The following is a 16,575-nucleotide window of genomic DNA, read 5'->3' on the forward strand; positions in this document are numbered from 1 at the left end:
TTGAATTCTGCTGCACACCATTTTTGAAAGCATAGATTTAGCAAAATTAGAAGTGACTGGATGTGGCTAATGATAACCAATGGGTAACATAACATGGGAGTAACAGATGACAAGTTTCAGGGCTTAAGCTGATGTCACACTTCAGGTGTGTCCTCTGCTGGCAACTTTCAGAGAAGTTGTTGGATAAGCGTCTGTTCTGAAATGAAGTTTCCAACTTCCTGTTTTGTTTTTTTTTATATTATTTTTAGTAGTCCATTTTACTTTTTAGTCTAAATTATTTCAAAAGTTTCTCTAATAAAAATCTGATGAATAAAAAGGTCTTAAGAAAGAATATAACATGGAAAATTGTCTTCTGGTTAATAAACTAATATCTTCATTACTCTTTTTTTAGTCTATAAATTTGGGGTTAACTCATGAGATCAGACATGCAAATAGATATGTCACCTGTTACTGTTTTCTAAACTAGGTGTCTCCAGGCCATGGTCCCCAACACATACCACCTTAAAGCCAAATCTGGAATTATCTATACTTCCATATGTTCCTTGGTCAAGGAAGCCAGAAGCTGGCTGCTTATTTTGTTAGAGGACTGTGAAGTTTATGCTTCATAAATCTATATGTAGTGTAGTTCTGAAGCATCTTCGAGACTCGGCACCTCCTACTGGGTGGAAAAGCCTTTTACTGGTGTGAACGCTCATTCAGATGTAGGTTATGTAGTCCATATAGGAAAAGATATTAAGAAAAAGGCCACTTTTTTCCAATAGCGTTGTACCTTGATGAAACTCAGTTTTGTTTAATTTTTAAATTTACTTCCAAATAACTGATCATGTGTAGCTTCAGTTTTTCTTGCTAGCATTTGCTGACAGCCTAATACAGCATTATCAAACTATGATGCAGATGGTTGGAATGGATTATGAAGGTGGGATTGAAAGGAACAGGGTTGTTCAGAAAGTGGATCTGCAGATGAATCCATGTGGCTCACAAGGGAAACCAGGTGAAGCTGAGTTGGAGCAGAGGCTGCATAAGTCTTGATAAATGAAGAACCTGGCTATGAAGTGGGGAGAGGTCCTTGGATCTGAAGCTGGCTGAGTCAGCAGGGTTCTCACTAGGGATGGGCAAAGGGGATCAGCATGAGTGGGGGTTGAGCTAAATAGATCATGTAGGGTGAGCATTAGAGATACCTCTTCCCCAGCATTGATGTATGAGGATTTATATCCTTTTGTTTTCTGCTTATTATCTTTGGTACTTCATAAAGTGGCATCCTTCTTTTTGCCTGTGTGTGAATTGGCAGGGAGCCAAGAGCTGCTACGGTTGCTACTGGGATTACTGAGCAAATTAAATTTGGGAACTAGTGCTTTAGATATTTGCTGTAGTGCTTTTCTGTCATTTTGAGAAGACAGTAGTGAATGATGCTAAACATTGGTGGAAAAAATGTCTGCTTCTATTCAGGTTAGTAATTGGGATAGTTTTCACATATTAGTTTTCAGAAATAATTAAGACCTATGTTAGCAAACAAGTTAATGGGAAAGGGTTGAGTAAGCTGAACTGAAAGTAGCATTGCTCGATCTCATGTCAGGCCTACTCATGTTAAAATGGGTAGCTTGCTTTGCTGCTGTCCTTGTTCAGCTTAAAACGCTTCTATGTTTAAGCACTTCTGTGCTTAGAATTCTTGTGTATCCTGTGTTCCTGCCAGCTTGTATTGCTGAAGGAGCTGCCTCATTTGAAACAACTGGACTATGTAAATAGTTTGCAGAAGAACTGTGCCTTGTCCCCTCTGCTGCAGATTTTGATCAAGAAGTGCTGCTGCAGTCCTGCTGTTTGGGCTCCATATAGAAATTTCTAGGAAAAGCCAAGAGATCTTTCTTCAGCTTTATGAATTTCCAAGAAGGGACAAATGGAAAAAAAAAGTTGTTGATGAAGATGGAGGACTTCAGACACCTGTAGTTTTGTGTGCAGAGCCCTTAAGGGCTCTGATAGAAACACAGTGATGGATTAAAATTGATCAGCTGAAGTTTATACCACAGCAAGTGATACAGTCAGCCCTTCTGACAGATATTGCCGTCTGAATAGTCCTTGGTTTCAGCTTGTTAGAATAGGCAAGGTCAAAACCGGCTGTAGTGGTGAGGGAAGCAAGTCTTTCCAAGAGAATGGCTGCCCATGAATGGTTTGGTCAGTCTGTTCTTTTCTACTGCAGCACATCTGTCAGAGCCTGGACACTGCACAGGAACATACAGGAAGGGGAGAAACAACTTGCTGGGGACAATAATGAGAAATATTTCAGTAGGCATGTGGAAATCACGTCTGAGGCAAGCAGACAAATACATACCAATTAGTCTCCCACAATTAACGAAAGAGGAACAAGAAAGGTCTAAGAATTGAATTAGCTACATATCACCAAGCATGTAACAGGAAGATGCTCGTTAGCTTTTAAAGGCGATCAAGTCTTTTCAAGTTGCCACCTTATTCCTTTTCCCATAGTAACCAATGGAATTCTAGTCATAGGCCTTCAGTTAATTGATTTCAGTACAATTAGGATGCAACATAGTACTTGAATTATATTACCTAATTTAATCTGATTTCTGAAACTGTTTGGACTGGATGATTTGTAGGGACAGCTGATTTGCTTTTAAAAGCTGCCAGCAGCACGTTTTTGGGTACTCCCCATTGTGACCTGATCCAAACAGCAAATCTGCAGGAAGGGCAGTTTAGTCATCAGAGTAAGATCTTGGCTTGTTTCTGTGACCATTTAATGGATTAATATAACATTGAGTGAACCACTTTACACAAATGTAGATAGCATAGAGTCTGGAACCATTGCAGCATTAGTTGTCTTTACTTAGGAGTGTCTCATTCTTTCTTCTAAATGTTTCCTGTCTCTATTCCCCAAATAAGTAAAATCCCCTTCATCAGTTCCAGCCCTTCTATTTGAATAGGTGGATTATGCTCCCTGTTTCAGGAACAGCTGATTCATTTGCTGAATGACTTTTGCTCCTCATCATAAACATTAGTCATGTGAGAAGTTTCTTGCATCAGGGTGTTTGTTGATAGGTCTATTATTATATCCAGCTAAACAAAATTTTAATGGAATACTCAAAATACATTCCTATAAATGCACTTAATTTACAAGATTAATCTTATTATTAAGAAAAAAATACATCCTACTTCAGTTTCTTCGCAGTTGGAAGGTTTTTCTTACTCGTTTCACTTGAGTTTCACCTAACTAGTAATTAGTTTTTCTCTATCATACACTGAAACTTGTTTTTTAACTGTCGGTCTCCTTGTGGTCATTTGCTTGCATTCAAAAAGAAAAAAGTGTTTGAGACAGTGTAGCTAATTTGTGACTGTTTTCCCTTGGGAAAGGATTATGGAAAATCCTATTTAAAGACTGATTCTTTAACTGCCTTTTGCAGGGACCACATGCAATGGTCGCAAGAAGAGGAGGAGGCTGCCAAGGAAAAAGTGGTAGAGAACTCAGTTGTGAAAGTCCAATGGGAAGACCAAGGTAACACCAAAGGGAATGAATTTGGAGCCAGCTAGGGTGCTGGGGATGAAAGTTCCCATGTACAGTATTTAAATGCTTTTTAACGATTTGTGGATTGTTTAGGGAGCTGGTGTTCGTACATCGCACCATGTTTCAGCTCAGTGCTGTGAAAGTTGCACCGGTCCCAGCTGGTCCCAGCTTGCTGCCTAGGCCAGGCTCAGCTGGGAGAGCTTCAGGAAGCAGCATGTTCACGTTGTGTGGAATGTGTTCCAATACATCGTGCAGAGTCTGCTCTGTAAGTGGTTAAGGAACTTCACACGTGTCTTCAGAGGGGAAGCAATGTATTCTGCATTTCTGAAGAACGATAGCTCTAGGTTCAAACTGGTAAACTAAACCCTAGACTAAACTCCAGGATAGTTATGTATGCCAAAGCTGGAGTATCAACCTGATAGTAACATAGAAGACTGGATTCTTAATTTGTTCTTTTATTGGAAAGATATTCTGAAAACAATTCCTTGGATGTCTCAGGCCTCAGTTTCCTTAGTGTGTCTTGAACTGTCAAATTAGATAGTGTCATTATGATCCTGTGCTCAGTTTCGTTAATGAGACACGGGCATGCATTGGAGTTTATTTGAATAGTAATGCAGTTTGAAAGGCTGACTTTAGCCATTGCTTTCCTTCAGTTCTGAAATCTGGAAAATTTGGTGGAAATTTAAGTACAAGGGTTCTGAGCAGACTTGTAGAAAAGTATTGACTATAACAAGGGGTTATAATGATTTAAGAACTTTGGGAGTAGAAGGTCTCTTTTTTTCTTTTTAATATTGAAGCTGAGAGCAATCTGTGAGTGTACAACTTACGCTGTTGAAATCCGGTATATATGATCTCAATCCACTCTACACTTACATTATAAAACAAGTCTGTACAGTTACTCTGCATGTCTGGGTCTTACCCTTTAATAATACAATTGGATGTATTAAATGTGAAATTTAAAGAATTATGCAGATTTCTAGGACAAGGCATTCTGCCACCTCTTTGCCATTTCCCACTGTCTGTCTGTGCCTTGTTTCTCTCTGAAAAGCTGTAGTGATTTAGGAAATAGTATGTTAAGATTTAGATGAGAGTAGTAGGAGCAATGCACCATATGTTTACTCTTTGCATTTATATTAAAATAATATTAAAATATTAAATTTAAAATATTAATATATTAAACTAAAATAATATTAAATATATTAAAATAATATTAAAATAATTAATGGGTCAATGCGAGTAGGCACAAAATAAAAAGGCAAATAAATAGGTACATTAAATAAATACAAATAAATTAATACATTAAATAAATACAAATAAAAAGGTACATTATATGATGTACACTTAACAAGAAACAGTTCTGTAAATGCTTTGGGAACAAGGGGAAAAAAAAGCAAAAACAAAGCAAGAAAAATATTTGGTTTGGTGCTTAGGAGGGATGAGGAAGGGAAAACCATCAACAAAAGAGACATTGAAAAAGCTGTAATTCTTATCTTTTTATCAGCCTTCCTTTGAAAGGGTTAGCTGCAGTCCAGTGGCTGGCACAATTGGTGTTAGTGAGGAGGAGGAAAGATCTTGTTCTTGTACTGAGAAAGAACAGGTTACAAAGTACATCCATACTGAACATGGATGACTGGGAAAGCAGAAAACGAAAAAACAACTTTTCTCTTTTCCCACCTCCCTTTTAAAAAAAAAAAGAGTCAGAGAATTAGTTTCAATTCCTGGAAGAATACTGGGAGAGAAAATCCAGAGCTTGCGGACACTGGGTTTGGAAGAACAAAGGAGATGAATACTGTCTAACAAATATTTTTCAAGAATAAATCATGTAAAATCAAGCTAATTTCCTTCTTGGAGAAGGTTACAAGCCCTGGGGATAGGGAAAAAAACAGCAGATGTCCTGAAATTTATCCTTAGTCAGGCTTTTGATTTGCTTTACTTGACATTTTCATAAGCAAGTTAGGCAAGCGAGAGCTAATGAAACTGCTTTTTGGTGAATGAATGCCTAGAGAGATCCTTTCAGAATGGAAGGCTGTGCTGGGCAGAGAAACGTTTTGTTCAGTGTCCAGTTCTGCTTGGTATTTTCATTAGTGGCCTCAGGAAATGGGAGGCTTGAAGATTATATTAAGTGAAGAACATAGTAAGTGAAGAGATGTTTCAGTTATGAAGGACAGGATTAGGATTCAGTAAGATCTAGACAAATGGTAGGAAAAAAAATCTGAAAGATAAAAATTTGCTAAAAATAAATGTAGAATAATTTGCTTAGGAATAATTCCTGGAAAAAAATACTAGGTTCTGGAAGAATTGGCTAGGTAGTCATATTGCAGAAGAAGGTCTGAGGGTTCTGGTGAATCACTAGCCGAATCAGCAGTGTCATGCTGTTGTAAAATGGTAAGCTGGGAGTTATAAACAGGATTGCAGCCTGTAAGCCTCGTGAAATATTCCTTTTGCTCTGTATTGATAATGCCTTTACCAGAGTACAGCACCAAAGAGTAGTAAATCAATCAGAGAGAATCTAGAGAAGACAAATAAAAATGATAAGAAGTCTAAAAATCATTACTTCAGGTTAGGTAGTGGAAAAGGTTTCAACCTGTACAGATGGTGAAGGACTATAAACTGTTACTGAACAAAACTGTCAAATCTATAAGAAAAGTAGTATTTTAAGAACAAGTTGGACCAATTTCTGTGGAAAGGCATACGAATTCCCTGACTAGGTGAAATCCCTTCTAGTCCTGTTTTATTGACAAGCTAACATTCAGTTAGAATGTTTTGTGAATTAAAAGTTAACACAAAGGTCTATTGTAAGATTCTCTGAAGTGTTTTGAAAGTAAGAAAGTCAATATGTTTCTACTCAGTCTATTGTTACTTTCTGTCTAAACTGTATTGTTAAATGGTTGAGAGTGAATTACTGTCTATTGGCTATGCAGTTGCATTTATCACTCCAGTTCACAGAACTGGATTTCCAATTGATGGGTTTTTTTGAAAGATGACTAGCTACCAGTGAATTTGAAATTGCTCATAGAGTTTCTTAAATCATGAAATTAATTTTGATTTAGTGTTTCTTAAATAGGAAAAAACATGGAGAACACTTAACTGGAAAGATGCAGTGCTGTTATAATTTGAGACGTGAGAGCTGGTCTAAGAAACTTATGACTGCATCTTTTAGTGATGCTGTTCTATTAGGTCACTACATTAAAAAAAAAAAAGACGATGCAGAAAGCCTGTCTGCCCCATCCTAAGTGATATAAAATCTAATTAAACCCTCATGGGAGTTACTTTGAGCACAGGTTCAGGTCAGGCCCCAAATCCATATGTTTTTATTTAAATGCGTACAATGTGGGAAACCATGGATTTTTAAACTGTAAATCTGGGGTCCAAATTCCATGTTGCTTTACAGTATTTTGTAGCTAAGCTCATCTTCACCAAGTTCTTGTTTTGTCTTAATTTCAGATAAATATGAGAGAGAAGCCAGTAAATATTGGAATGAATTTTACAAGACACATAAAAATAACTTTTTCAAGGATCGCAATTGGCTGTTTCTGGAGTTCCCAGAAATTCTTCCAAAAAAAAGGAGAGAAGAGTTGAAAACAGAAGAAAGATCTTCAGAACACACACAAATAAATAGTACCAATGGTTTTTTACACAAAAATGAAATGTCAGAGGAAGGAGAAGAGAATTGGAAGAAAAATTGTGGAGGTGGTTCTACTTCTGTACAGGGATATGCATATAATAAAAACCAAGCAAAACCTCTTGCTGACAATCCTCAGGGTAAAAACTGTGGAGAAGAACTTGGCAGCCTAGAATCCTTCCCTGGTAGTGACGCCACTTACAGAATATTAGAGGTAATGCACTGCGAATGTTCTACCCATCATATATAATTCCAGTTAATTACTCAAAAGCCCAATAAAGAGTAAGTATCAAGAAAGTAAACATTTAGAATTTAATGTTCCGCATTCATTTATGGCAGAAACTCTCAGAGAAACATAGGATCTGGGCTTTGTTTTATTTTTAAAGTTTCTGCCAAATCAAAATATAGGGTTAGACTGTCAGGTTCCATTTTCACTGAAAGTTAGGTTTCTAATATCCCGAGGAAAGTTCTGTCTTAAAGTGCAAGGACTTGACATGTTCTTGCCAAATGGTGAGATTGCCGAAGAATATTGCATTTACCTATGCAGTCTGTGAGGTGGATTCTCTCTTAACTCTAGAAAGACATTGAGGAGAAATATGATTGTAGAAGTGATTTGAGAATTATGGTATGAGCTGTTGATAGCTTTTCTGTCCAACATACATTCAAGTCTAATGGGACTCACCTACCAAGTAATTTAAGACAAAAATAGAAAATTATGTTTTATTTGCTCATTTATTTTAACTTTTGGTTTCTCTTCTGATTTTAGGTTGGGTGCGGTGCTGGAAACAGTGTCTTTCCTATTTTAAAAGTTCTATGGTATGTAGTGCTGGATTTGGGTTGGGTGTTGGGTGAACTGTTTTACAGCCCTGAAATTCTGATTGCTTGCAGACTACAGATAATGTTGGTAGCATCAGTGTCAGATACTCCTCATACTGGTCAACCCTCGTCTTGGTTGGACCATATTTGCTGACAAGGTTTGTCTTCAGGTGCATTCAGACTGTCTTCTTGTAGCTAATCTCAGGCAGGCAAAATACTCCCTTGTCTTATATGTCACTGTAAAGGTACCAGGTATCTCTCCAAAAGGCCAAAATCGAAGACAGTGGGTAATGGCATGTGATCTACTAGTAAGAAGTTGTATTATTTCTGAATTTGGCTGCTACAGTTTGTCAGATTGCTTCAGGTTTTAGTGTCAAGGAAGGCACTTAATTCCCTGAAACATCTTAATCCACTTAGCTTCTGGTTTTAGCAAAAGCTGTAACGACAGCATGTCCTACCTTCTGTGTAGTCAGGAAGGTTTTATTGGAAAGACTCTGTATGTATTGGGGGTTGAAATAGATTTCTCCTTATTCGTGCCTCCAAGAGCTCGAGTACAGCACAGTGTTTTATTCTACCAATGAATTCTGATTGCTAGCATCACCACTATCCGAAAATACTCCATTTTGCGGATGTGGAAACAGAGCAGGAGGACCTGAGTGGTGCACTAGGGTCATAAATGAAACCTGTTAGCGTTAGCAATGCATCTTCACCACAAAACGACTGCTTTGCTTTAGACAGCATGTAATGGAAGGGGAGCCCTGTTTTGTACGAAAAGTTTTAAAAGTAACACTCTATAGGGAAAAGATACCATGTGGCAGTATTAAAAAAGATGAGACCAACTTTTGTGTTTTCCTCATAGAAGCCATTAGTCATAGGTTGGTATTTCTGATAATTAAGAATCCACTCATTAGGTATTTTTCCTGGAGATCTCTATTCTTATGTAAATCCTCCAGTCAGTCACATTGGTTGGTACATTAAACAGCTCATACGTTTGTCTTTTACATGACCTGATGGAAACATCTTTTATCTCTTAGCAGCCCTGACTTTCTAGCACAGTTGCTTTTACTCTGAATTTAATAATTTAAAAATTGCCTTTTGTATGCATATAAAAAGAAGCCTGTGTCTAGTATGAGTGTTACCAGGCTAACATAACTTTTAAACCGCTTCCCTCTGCCCCACTTAAAATTTAAGTTACTGCTATTTGATACAGTGCATCATGAAATCACCATCCGGATCAAGCTGTGCCTTTGTTTTAAGTTGACTTTTTACATAGCTCCCATTCTGCTTTAGTAAAATTGAAATATCATCCTAACAAGTCAATTAGGCAATCAGCTTTACCTTTCCCAATGGACAAGCTGGATCTAAAGCCTGGCTGCTTGTCCTCATCCATGATAAATATCTAAACTCACCAGCTCTCATGGCGGGCACAGAGCTGGTAAAACTTTTGCTCAGCAGCAAGGATGGGACATATTTTGGTCCACTAGGGTTCTTCTGTTGAGCCCTCAGAGAGGGGTCACTAACTCAGCTGTGTATACTATGAAATCTTATAGACACTGACAGAGATTATTGATTCCCTTTCTAAAGAAACCATCTGTCCAAAATGTATATTCGAATATTTTTAAAGACAGATTAATTGATCATGAGTTGGCCCTGAGGTTGTCCCTCAGTAGGTTTGGAGGGGCTTGCCAAGTTTCTCTTAAATGAATTTTTTGGACGTGAAAAAAATTACTCCCTAGAGTTACTGGTACCTGATGAATGGTATGAGGAAATTTGGAGCTGGCTTAGTCTAGGATGGGAAAGGAAGGGAAAACAGGGCTACAGGAAATTCTTACTCATCTTGGCTTACAAAACAAAGGGGATAATGGAGGGAAACAACCAATGCTGCTTAATCTAATCAAAAGCACAGCAAGGTACACATGGAGACCCAAACCTCTGTAGAACTGTAGGTAACTTTTGCAACACCCCACCCCTGCCCAAATCGTATTGCTAATTAAGCTGCATACATGGGCTAATGGTGGAGACTTAATGCAGTGCTTCTGTAAGAAAATGTCGCCTATTAATCTGCATTTATGTAATATGACACCAGGACATTGTTGTCAATCCTGACAGCCCTCTGTGACCTTCTTTCTTTTCCTTTTCACTTCTTCCCTGGTAAGGCTATAATTCTCCTTTTTATACCAACTGCCTGTTGCTATTATGAATTTGTCTGCCCTGTTGGTTCATTACAGCCTATGTGGCTTTCCATGTGCTAGACATCAATACGGCACACTTGATCTAACCTGTGGAGAACCCCGAAGGGCCCTCTGTAGTTCCTTCAACACTGATGTAGACTTTCATCTTTTACAATAATAATTTTTTTAACTGATGTTGGTTTTGTTTTCCTAGCAATACACCTGGAACCTTTCTCTACTGTTGTGATTTTGCTTCAGGAGCAGTGGAGCTGGTAAAGGTAATTCATATGCTTGCTTTAGGGTACCTTGTAAGTCTGTAATTCAGGAGGCTGCCAGGAAGCCGTCTTCATGAAAAAGAATGTGATGGCTTTGACAACTTTTAACTGAAGTTTTCAATATTCCGAAGAACAAAGTCTTACTCTATGCAGAGAGGAATGAATACCATCAGTGAGCTTGCTTCTCAGCTTGAGTAAGATACCAGACAGAATAGGCTTTTATATGAGATGTTTTACAATGCTGAATAATTGAAGGAAAAAAGTTTCTTGAGTCACAGTAAACGTATTAACTACTACTGTTCTCTCTGTGCTTCTTTTCATCTTTTTCCTGACAGTCACATTCGTCCTACAATTCAGCCTGGTGTTCTGCCTTTGTTCATGATGTGTGTGATGATGCTTTACCCTATCCTTTTCCAGATGAGATCCTGGATGTCATTCTCCTTGTCTTTGTGCTCTCTACTATTCATCCTGACAGGTAAATGAAGACTAAAGGGCAAAGCAAATGGGTTAAATCTCTGTTATCACTGCAGGTTTTCAAGAAAAGCAAAAGAAGATGATGAATCTTTAATTTATTATTTAGAAAGCTACAATATACAGAAAACAAGGTATTTTAAATGCTCTTTCTCATTTTCAGGCTTCAAAGGAAATGCTGGTCAGGCTAACTCATTAGTGAGACTCTTGTCTCCATCAAAATACAAGGGATATATTGTAACTAAATATAACCGTATTAAAAGTGACAGTGATTCAAGAAAATTATTAATTAAAAAAATAGACCACTAATCTTCTAGAAGGAAATTATTTTTAGTCATCAAAACCAAACATTCAAGATTTAACATCTTATGATATGTCGATAAAGACTTAGTTTGCTGATGTAGCCACATGCAAATGCTTACATACAGGCCTTTTGAACCAAATGCATTCAGAATTTTGTAACTTGTTTGGATTAAGAAAACCTGATCTAATTTTCATGCACAGTGTTATGTTGAGTGCTGTTAGCCTTGTTACTAATGCCTCTCAATGCCTAATGAACCAAGCTTTATGACTGTTAAGGCTGGCTGATTGTGAAAATGCCCTTTATTGATAGGAAAAATGCAAAAGAGGGCATGTAAGTTAAACTGCTTGACTCTTCCTTTAACTAGATCATATGAAGGGAAATACATGCTGTATATGTGGTAATACATTTATTACTTTAAGAATGTCGTTAAAATGATCTTGGCAAACAGAATGGTGTTTGCCAAAGTCTTGAGAACTGTTTCCCTGCCTCCCTGCCTGGGTTATTAATGATTAGCTTTACAGAAAGATCTTTCCCATATAGGATATTACTCCTTCCTGTTTGTTCAGAGATGAGCACGTGAGTCATGTGAAGCCTGGGTCAAGATTTCAAAAACAATTCAAGCAGTAGATTTCAGATCTCTGTAACTGTGATGATGCTGCCAGGAAGAAATTGGACAATAGAGATGCTTTTTCAATGGCTTTGCCTGTAGAAGCACTAATCAGATGTTCTGTCAGAATTTCTGTGGATCTTTTCATATTAGTCGGTTGAGAATGTGTGTGTTTGGTTTGTTTTTTTTTTTTTTTCCTCTCCATTTCAGCATTGAAACGCTGACGTGGGTGTTTGTGTGTGTGTGTATACACACATCAAGATTTCTGTGTAATTATCTGTGTTATAAGACCCACTATCCAAAGATTTGTTAGTCATTACTGTTATCTCCCTTATGAGGAAAGGCTGAGGGAGCTGGGTCTCTTTAGTTTGGAGAATAGGAGACTGAGGGGTGACCTTATTAATGTTTATAAATATATAAAGGGTGAGTGCCATGAGGATGGAGCCAGGCTCTTCTCAGTGGCAAACAATGATAGGACAAGGGGTAATGGGATCAAGCTGGAACACAAGAGGTTCCACTTAAATTTGAGAAAAAACTTCTTCTCAGTAAGGGTGACAGACACTGGAACAGGCTGCCCAGGGGGGTTGTGGAGTCTCCTTCTCTGGAGACATTCAAGACCCACCTGGACACGTTCCTATGCGACCTCACGTAGGCGTTCCTGCTCCAGCAGGGGGATTGGACTAGATGATCTTTTGAGGTCCCTTCCAATCCCAAACATACTGTGATACTGTGATCTCATAGAATTAAAATGACTGCATAAAGGCATATGTAATCCAGATCCATCTTGCTCAGTATACCTTTTTTTTTTCTGGAAACTTTGAAAGTGGAAATGAAAACCATGAGAATGATGATTGCAGAACTTAAGTACTTTGGAGACCTGGAAAATATACAGGAGAGAGACACACTTATATTCAGCACAGTTGTTACTTACTGATTTCTCTTCGGGCTATTGTGTTTAGTTTTTAGCAATTGCTACTCTTCTACTGCGTTTTTAACACACTTCAATTCTGCAAGAAGTTCCCTCTAAAATGTGGTTGCAGAATTTGCAAGGTATTAAGCTTTCTTCAACATATATAATTTAGTGTGCTCTAGTCCTACAGGGTGAGATTTCTCAAAGCACTTTTACTTTTTGTGCATGTACTTTTTTGTATGTGCACAAAGCTTATATTTACGTAGACAAAGTCTGTGGTTCTGTGCACAACTACCTGTCTTGAACAGTGTCTTATTCTTAGGTGGTGCTGCCTTTTTTGTCTGTCGCAGCACACTTGGTTGCTTGTGTTGAGCATGAGCAAAGAGGACAACTTTTAAAGCACTTGGCTTCCTCTACAGTTATTCCACGCTTGGAAAGTGTATGCTGCTTTTTGGTTTTCTTTGTTGGTTTTCTTTTTTTTTTTTTGAGATATGATAATATTCTCTGCTGAACTACCTCCTAATTCTGTCTCTTAAAAATCAAGGTTAAATGCCTGCACTGCTGCCAAATAAGGACCAAATTGAATTAGTGCTTGAGTTCTGACATTCTTGGGGTAAGGCCACCTGAGAGATGGGGATGTTGTAAGGGTGTTCTCGTGGTACACGGTAAAGGTGTGATGATTTTGTGTAGTTAAGTATGATTTACCCTTCTTTAGCTCATTTCAGGTACATTACCTTGCCTTACCATTCATTTAGCATTCACCGGCTCCACATCTTCTACATGGTCCATCTGCTTCCCTGTCCAAGGAAGGGTAGAATTAGGCAAGTGGACATGTGGGTGCTGACAGCCTTTTGTTGTCTTTCATGAATGTGGAAAACCTGAGTCCTTCCGTTTATTCTGGAAGAGTGAGGCAAACCCAAGCCATTTGTAACATATTTTGCAGAGTAATGCAAATGTATTTATAAGAAGCTCCAAGGTAAGATTAAAAAGTGAGAATGAAGCTGCTCTGATCTAATGAAGAAGAAAGAGTATTGTATATGGTACTTAGGCCTGTCATACATACAGCAGGCTGGTGTAATCTCAGTAAAGAAGAGCTGATGTTAAATATTACCAAGATTCATATGCTTGTCAGCATTTTGGGCAATGCAGACTTTCCTCCTCTAACTAGCAGTATCTCCGGGTGGAGTTGTGCCAGATTCCTGTCCTGAGATACTACTCAGATTCTTCTTTCCATTCTCAGACATTAGGTGTGCAGATACTGATTTTGTGCGTATGATCAACACCTCCATAAAGAAATTGGAGAAGTTTTTGTCTGTCTTCCAGGCCCTTGATTTTGCTGTGCACTGCAAGAAGGCTCTGTCTAGCTCATGGATGCATGTAGCTGTCTGTTAATTCATTGTCTGTCATATATCTGACCCATAAGACCTATGTACTCAAAAACTGTGTTTTAATCCATTCCTGAGATTCTGTTGAAGTGAAGGAAGAGGGCTCCTGTTCTCTTTCCAGTTTGCAGTCTCTTACAGTTCCTTTTAATTTTTTGATTTAGAGACTTTTTTGCAAAAAGTTCTTCCTGTTCACTAGTGCCTGGCCTTTTTGTAGTAAATGTGGACATACTTCACTGTCGTTTCAGAAGTCTATGTGTATTCCAAATATCTATTGAAACAACAGTTATGTTTGCAAATTTCAGCAGTATCCCATCTATTTTCTCAGGATGCAGGCGGTTGTAAATAGGTTGGCTAAACTACTGAAACCTGGAGGAATGTTGTTATTTCGAGACTATGGAAGGTATGATACAGCTCAACTTCGCTTTAAAAAAGGTAATTCCCGAATGCTTTTGTAGTTCACTGTTCATTTTAACTCTTTTTGAAAAAGAAGTGACACACCCTTTTTCATTACTGCTCTAATTTCTTAGGTCATTGCTTATCAGAAAATTTTTATGTACGAGGAGATGGAACCAGAGTATATTTCTTTACCAAAGGTATGAAATGGTACAGTTTTATAGTAAGAGTTGAGTGTCTCTCAAAATTATTTGGTTTATAAAAGTTCATCTTTAAACAAAGTTTTAATAGCTTTTTTTTTTTTTTAATTGTCTGCTTTTACAAAGCCCAAAGCTAACTGTTGTGAGAAAATAATTCCCTTTATGTGTACACTTGTTGCACCTGAGGTCCTGCAAGATTCTTTGCAGACATCACTGGAATTTATCTTTGTTTAAGCATCTTGTGTCTAATGGTATGCTCAGTTCTTTTATTTGAAGATGTACTTGATTTCTTTCTTAAAAATGAGATAAACGTGCTTGGAAGGACAGTTGGTATCAGTGCCCTAATATTTTGGTTTGCTGTGTTGGTGAATCTGAACTGTGAGGCTGCTTATCCTGCAGGGGCTACACTTCAGTTCATGATTATGGATAGTATTGCTCTTTGCCTGTTCACTCGGTGTTGTCGGCACTCAGCTTAGACTGGCATAATATAGCCCAGCTACTGGAAATTGTGAAAGTGAGCAAGCATCACAATACTTTTTTTTTTTACCCCTCAGCAACTTAGACTGTAAGCAACAGCGATGGATCATGATTTATCCCAGCCTGGGTGATTTTAGAAATGAGAAGGGGGATCTGGGACATTTATGGGAAATCACTTGAATTCAAAGAGCCTTCTCAGTTTTTAAATGTTTTGTTGTTTTGTGTTTACTCATGGCAAAGAAACTTAAAGTTTTTCAGTGGTTACTGACAAGAAGTAGATAATGATGCGTTCACGAATGTGTGGATTGTCATTTGGCAGGTGAAATAGCTTTATCTTGATAATATGCGAACAGTGACCAAATGGTATGCATTTGTTTTCCCCAAGTCTGGCATACTGAACACTCTGAAGAAAGGGGATCTATGAATTCCATGAGTAATAACCAATGTGGTTTGGGCCTCAACGTAATATTTTTTACTGTAATATAAATCGAGAGCTGTGAAAATGAATTTTGAAGAAAATAATTCTTCCAGGCTTGTCCTTGGTCTTTCAAATCCCAAAACAGATTTAGTTCCATCTTTGGTTGAACTGCAAGTCGTTAATTACTACATTCTACAAATGTCTTTTTATTTAATTATAATAATTCTTCATACAAAAAAATAGATGAGGTATGCAGCATGTTCAACTTTGCCGGATTAACTGAAGTACAGAATTTAGTTGATCGGCGATTGCAAGTAAACAGGAAGAAAAAAGTGAAAATGCAACGAGTTTGGATACAAAGCAAGTTCCAGAAACCGTTGCTGCTGTCTCCAAATAATCCCGAAGAAACCACTGAAAGGGACCCTTGTAGATGACTGTACCATGAACTCCAGAAACTGAAGCAAATTTGAGTACGTATATTTCCTATAAATCTTGTGTTAGCCACTAGAAAGGAGAAATATATTGAACTGAAAACCTTTCCCAGATTTTTTGTAAATGTATGTGTGTAAAAATGGTCTGGAAAAACAAAAACAAAGAACAAAACCCCAAAACATTTCTGACTTCTGCTTTATATGCAATAAAACTGTATATGTTTAGCAAAAACTAACAGTAAGGTTAGGACTAAGTCTCTTGTCCCTGGGTATAGCCATCTTGGCATCTTTTATAACTGTGCCCAGGTACTATTTTACTTCCTTGAATATGAATAGTCAATAAGTATAAGCATGTAGCTTATTCCTGTTGAAATTCACAATATGTAAATAGTTTTAGACTGAAACATAGTTGTTTCAGAGATTTAGAGGAACAGAATATCTGTTCTCAGTACCACTGTAAGCTGTGCTGTGTTAATTTCGGAGTCACACTGTGTGTCTTGCAACTGTATTTCCTCTTTGGGGGGAAATTTCTTGGTGCATAAACAATGAAGACAAAATCTCTTTCTGATTTGCATGTAAGGTATAAT

At 37.7% G+C, this 16,575-nt stretch overlaps 1 protein-coding gene across 1 annotated transcript; it reads left to right on the top strand.

Moving 5' to 3' along the window:
- Nucleotides 1-3,407: 3,407 nt before the first annotated feature.
- Nucleotides 3,408-15,991, top strand: METTL8 (methyltransferase 8, tRNA N3-cytidine; the record flags this gene model as incomplete). Its single annotated transcript, XM_080346776.1, has 8 exons — nt 3,408-3,499; nt 6,953-7,344; nt 7,897-7,946; nt 10,332-10,395; nt 10,728-10,867; nt 14,395-14,501; nt 14,597-14,662; nt 15,801-15,991. The coding sequence occupies exons 1-8, from the start codon at nt 3,415-3,417 to the stop codon at nt 15,989-15,991; spliced, it is 1,095 nt and encodes a 364-aa protein (XP_080202902.1). The 5' UTR covers nt 3,408-3,414.
- Between the last annotated feature and the right edge of the window lie 584 nt (nt 15,992-16,575).

The sequence above is a fragment of the Nesoenas mayeri genome, assembly GCF_963082525.1.
Source record: "Nesoenas mayeri genome assembly, chromosome: 6".
NCBI lineage: Eukaryota > Metazoa > Chordata > Aves > Columbiformes > Columbidae > Nesoenas > Nesoenas mayeri.